The following is a 5,994-nucleotide window of genomic DNA, read 5'->3' as shown; positions in this document are numbered from 1 at the left end:
GATAAATATAATGAAATTGTTTGACTGGCATAAGTTTTGTTTTTTGTTTTTTTGCTGCAGACTGTGCCATTTTAAAATAAATGTTGTATTATGACTCAGTTCTGAAACTTGATTTGAATGATTGCAAAACTRCATGCGTTTTCAGTAATAACTCAACCAAGGTTTACTTTGTGGGTGTGCTAAGAAAGCTTTCTGTTTTATTTCTTGTTTGCCAGGATGGGATAAATTACTGCTTATTTTTAAATTATGTTAAACTGGGCTTGCCAGCATATTGTTGCAGACATTGCCCAAAGTAATTTCACTGAATGGTAACTGGAGCAGTAGCCGCATTCTGACACATTTCCRGGTTTGTTTCTATTATCTCTTGGTGGGAAAATGTGACACAATATTCAAAATCGGGACTTATTTCAAAACAAAGACAGCAGACTGTGAAACACCAGCTGAGCTCTCAGCTGATCCAGACAAACAGCAGATTGGTCATCTTTAAGAGGCTAAAAATGCCTGCAAATATTCTCTTGAATGCTTTGGTTTGAAAGTGAAATGGTAACAGTTTTAAACACCTTATTACATCTCAGTTAAGAGTAGTTTGGTTCAGTTCTTTAACATGCTCTTCATAGACATTAACCCACATAGCAAAAACATAAATAAAATTGCAATGTGCTTGTCTAATACAAAGTATTTTTGGAGCAGAATTTCTGCAAGCCTGCTGCTGAGATACCCTCAAAAGGCTATTTACCACAATGAACAGAAAGAAAATATAATATGATGAACAGTTGACCTTTAGAGACTTGGAGACAGTTTGTATTTTTCCACCCAATGTAATTGCATTACAGTTCATTTTCTGGTCAAGTGACTTTGGAAAGATAAAGTCAAGAAAGAGGCAGCAGCACAGCAGTGATTTACATGTTGCAGAGGTGGTAAGATAAGACTTTGAACTGTTTCCCGAGGCAATTTAATGCAGAATATAGCAAATGGAAAATATTATTAACGCTTTAAAGATTTTCATTGGTGCTTTTTTATTTTTTTCTTGCAGAGTACAGGCCTCATCCAAATCTGCTTATCGGCTGTTAAAATACAAGAGCTTAAATAACGATGGGGTTGTAAATAATTCACCACGTTCTGTGTTTAGCAAGACGTTACATTCTAAGGTAGAGAAAATTTAGGACACAGACTGGTTCTTTCTGTTGTTCTAACGTGCGCACACATTCAGGTGAAACCAAGTGAATCATCTGACCCAGATTCTGTGTCTCTCCTCCCCTCTCTGTCCACAGCCGTCGCCCTGTGAATGGTGCCGCTGCGAACCAAATAACGAGGTACACTGTGTGGTGTCAGACTGCGCCGTCCCAGAGTGTGTCAACCCTGTGTACGAGCCGGAGCAGTGCTGCCCCATCTGTAAAAACGGTAARCACACATTTCCTTCGCAAGTCAGTGTGCGATTCTTTTAGGGTGATTACCTTTTTTTTTTTTAAATAAACCACCGACAAAAAAGTTTAGATTTGAGATCTGTGTCTTTGAAAGATGGGGATGTCATTAATGTTTTAGGTATTAAAATGATTGCATTTGGCCCGTTAGACACTAATGAGCAGTACTAGTTTTAATTATAAATGACACACTAAGCAAAGTAAACATTACCCCATTGATTAAAGACATGGGAGGAAGAACTAATGGGTCCTTAGAGGGCTTTTTATCTTCAAGTGCCCTGGTGCCCTTGTCACACACAGCCAATCCCTAAATTAGAACTATAGGATTCCAATGGTTCATCGACTATTTACAAGGTGAGATGGGTGGCTTCCCTTTGCAAGTAGCAGTCCTGTGGGACAAATTGAGCTTTATGAGTAAAGTAAAATACCTGCAAATCTGCAATATGAAGCCGTCTTGAATGATCAGTAGCAAAGAGCACTTTGGGTAATATCAAATTCATAGCCTAAACGCAATGCCGCATTCTTAAGCACACTACAGTACAGAAAGAAGAACCTGATAACTGATTGTATTTTGTTGATTTTTTGCTATGATGTCTGTCATTATAATCAAAAGTGTTTATTTTTCTTAACAAAGCATAACTTGAACATTTAGCTTTTTGATGAAACTGCCGGCCTCAAAGTTATTTCAACACCCATGTCCACATTTTTGTCTTTGTTTTATTTTGTGCATACCTGCTTTTATCTCAAGACATGCTTGCACAATAAAATAAAAAAAACAGAAACATCCCTGCAGAAGCTGTTTGAATAGACATAATCCTGTCCGACAGGACCCAATGACACCCTTGGCATTTCAGGGAAAGCCTGCTGTTTCTAGGTGCCCCAAGGGACTCTGGTCAGAGCCTGGGACAGACAYAAATCTCTGGAAGAGGGAATGTTTTAGGACTGTGAGGGCAGGACAAAGAGGGAATGATGTTTAACACTCACTTTTGGTTAGGGAACAAATGACAGGAGAAAGGAGACAGCCAAATGCATCTCAGTCAAGCATGCAGCCAAAGTATTTTCTTCTTCAAATGAGTGCACACTATAAGTGAAATGTAATGTTTTTTAAATTACTATTTTTTATTTTGTGGTTTTGAACATTGATTCTGTATGTTTTTTTTTTTTTTTTGTATTTGCTGCTTTTTAATGCATATTAAATCCTTGTTTGAATATTTGAAAAATAAATAGATTTTTTTGTTTCCTACATCACCCAAAATTAATTAATGACTTTTTTAAGGAAAAAAAAAGAAAACAGAACTTAAACTAAAGATATTGACCAACATTTTGTCAACAAAACTCTTTAAACCCTTTTAACCAGAACTTCATCTCAGCAAATCAATTTGTTCTCATTTTTACCAGCAAAGTGATTCAAAAATAGCTGACCTGTGTCAGTTCTTTGTTCAGTGTTTTAGTTTTTTTTTTCTTAAGAGCATCAGTTCCACAAAATAAAGCTCTTTTTTTAGGTCATGACCTTTTTCTTTTGTCTTTTTCTTGTTCACTTTWTTCATTGACTGTAAAATTAATTACGAATAGCAAGTGTTTAAAAAAAGATATTTAGCAAGTCTGCAGACCTATTCTTCAAGACCTTTTAGAAATGTTTTGATAAAATATGTCAAAGTGAAAAATAAAACAAAAAAGAAAATGAAGAAAGATAGGTTTGTAATTTTGCTCTGGAACTCTAAAGAAAAAAGCAGTAGGTCAAATATTGATCCCTGAGGGACACCTTGATCAGTGATCTTGAAATAACTACCTTAAGAAGGTGTTGAACTAGTTTATCTTTTTGTTATTATTTTTTCTATCTCAAGCAACAAAGGGTGACTGGATTTATTTACTGGGTTTTTTGAATGCTCCTATTCTAAGGAGTGTCTGTAATTTTAAACTGAAAAAAGTTCATTATAAAACAAAAAACAAAAGAAAACAGATGGTTTTAGAGAAAGGGGAATGAGACCATCCTTGTGTCTCTCACCAGCTGGCATCGTTTCATAGGACTGAATATGAATGTGGATTTTTATTTATTTAGTTTTTCATGCTGGCATATTGTTTGTTTGTTGTTCCTCATGTATCTATGAAGGACCAAACTGACAAAATTAAAATTAAAAGCAGAAATATATAAATGACCCAATAAATAAATATACACTTAAAATGCACCAATTAAATTTAAAATAAGGGCTTTATTTTTAATAATTTGATTGACCTTCATATTTATTCATCCAGCTTAGTTCCAACATATATACATTTTAACACATGATGTGAATTTCCCAGTATAAACAGTAAAATTTTAATTATGTGTAAATATATTATTTGTTGTAAGTAAGCTGGGAAAAAATATGAAGGTCAATTAAATTCTAAATTTAAATGAATTGGTGAATTTTAAGTGTATTCATTTATTTATTGGGCCATTTATTTATTTCTGCTTTTAATTTTAACTATGCAAGTTTCGGTCCTCCATATTTATCTGTCCAAATACACTTGGTGTATAAAGGCTGAAGCTGACATTGGGATGCTGGAGGCAGCACCCTTTGATTTCAGTGTTGTAGAGTGCAGCCACCATAAATAAGCTCTTAGGGGGTCAGACAGTGTGCGAGGACAAACCAGCTTCTCTACCATTCAGCAAACTCAAATATGTATTGAGATCATGCATGTCATGGTAAATTGTATGTGACTGGATTGGTTTAGAGATGCAGTAGAAGCTTACCSTTCACTGATTGCTGTATTCCTACTGGGTTATTCTTATTAGACAAAAAGAAGCAACCAAATTTGGAGAAAAAAAAAACTTTTTTAGAATAAGGTTCAGCTGCATGTTCAAGTCCAACTAAATTATTTAGGAAATTATAAGGAATAGTTCTGTGTATGAAGTGAATGTATTCCTCAAGAAATGAATTAATGGGTTCCAGTTAATCACTGATTTGGTAATACTTGAATCAAATGGGTAATTGTGTGGAAATATTTATTTTTTTATTTTTTTATGACTATACCTCGGTATCCAAGTATGTTTGCATCTGCAAAACCTTTCATCTAAATTTAGCTTAGTTTTAATATCTGAAGTTTTTTGTTTCCTTTATTTCCTTAAATTTTGTTGTCAAAATCTCATTATAAAGACACAGCATTTTAGCTAATCTTCTTTTTTGGAGGATGAGCTAAAAAGAGGAATTATTTTGTGAAAACACCAACAGAGAGCAGAAGAAAGCCCAACAGTGGAAGCATTGATATTTGAGCTTCAGTCATTGAGTTTAGCTCAGTTGTTTTTAATTATAAAAATAGACTAAAGATCATTCCAAACYTGTTTAATTATTTTGAAGGTGAATACTAGTTTGTTGCTACTTAATCCATTTTCAGAATATCAGGACATAATATGTATTGAATTATTTGTAAAGAGGTAAAAACAATAAAATTTGAGAAAGTTTTGAAGCAGTGCAAGAACATTCTCCCTTAACAAARTGCTAGTAACCAACAGTTATTAAGTGTTCTTTGCAAGGTGAAAAGAAACTGAAACTGTGACCTTGTGTCTCCAAACCTTTCTGGCTGTAAAATTTAACACTTGACAGCAGCACTGGTTACATTTGTCCCACATCACCCTCTTGTGAGTTTGTCCTTTAACCTGTGCCAGCTGTCTAGAGGCAGATCAATAAACGCTAAAACTTGGCAAGCACTTTCTGGTCTCTCTTGAGCTTAAATTAAAAAGAAATAATTTAAAAATATATATTTATCATGTCCAAATAAAGGATTGGGATATCTATGCTAAAACAAAGGTTGAGGGTATCTGGTAGCCAACAGCCTGGTTCTTTTATGTGTAGTTATTTATACATTTGGATCCAAGTAAAAGAAAATTCAAAGCACTTTAAATTAATCCCTCATGGCGACTTGTTCAACTACTGTAAGTCTTTTAAAACTAATAAAATAATAGTCTTGTTTTTTAGACTTAATTTTTGGAGTGGTATTTTGTGGATTTGCAACCAGCAGGCAGCTWTTGCCTGCAGTAGAGAGCAGTTTGAAGCAGGTCTGTTTGGAGAAAGGACAACTTTGTCCGACTGAAGCAAGTTCAAAAATATGTTTCTGCAGTCTCAAAACACCTTCAGTCTCAAGCTTTTTTCTTTTTACAAATAATGTTTTAGACACTGTTGTCAGTATTGCATGGGATTTTTAATTGCATAGAAGACCAATGCTCATGAAATGTTTGTAAAATTGAACGTGTTCAGTGTTACTATGTAATAATAGTGTTTGCCTCATAGCTTTTTTGTTTGTTTGTTTATTCATGGCCTTATTTTTCATCATTATTTAATCAGATATGGCTCCTCCCATTTATATATATATATACTTTTTTTGTGAAATGTGAAAAGGCTTATACCTTTCAACTGATTGGTGGGATTCAATTGGTCAGTGTACAARATGTATTACAGTGTTGTATAAAGTACCACAAAGTGATACTTAAGTAAAAGTGCAAGTATCTTACCAAAAATTAATTTGGTAAAAGTTAAAGTCTCCTTTAGGAACATTACTTGAGTATAAGTCTTAAAGTATCTGATATTTTTATACT

At 34.0% G+C, this 5,994-nt stretch overlaps 1 protein-coding gene across 1 annotated transcript in view; it reads left to right on the top strand.

Moving 5' to 3' along the window:
* The window catches only part of vwc2l (von Willebrand factor C domain containing 2 like), a 25,479-nt gene that overhangs the window by 14,171 nt on the left and 5,314 nt on the right, over positions 1-5,994 (top strand). The window contains exon 3 of the mRNA XM_014022336.1: positions 1,272-1,401. Coding sequence (XP_013877790.1) covers positions 1,272-1,401 — 130 coding nt within the window. The remainder of the gene's footprint in view (positions 1-1,271; positions 1,402-5,994) is intronic.

This window comes from Austrofundulus limnaeus, unplaced genomic scaffold (assembly GCF_001266775.1).
Source record: "Austrofundulus limnaeus strain Quisiro unplaced genomic scaffold, Austrofundulus_limnaeus-1.0 Scaffold325, whole genome shotgun sequence".
NCBI classification, from domain to species: Eukaryota; Metazoa; Chordata; class Actinopteri; order Cyprinodontiformes; family Rivulidae; genus Austrofundulus; species Austrofundulus limnaeus.
This window is presented reverse-complemented; position numbering and strand designations above follow the sequence as displayed.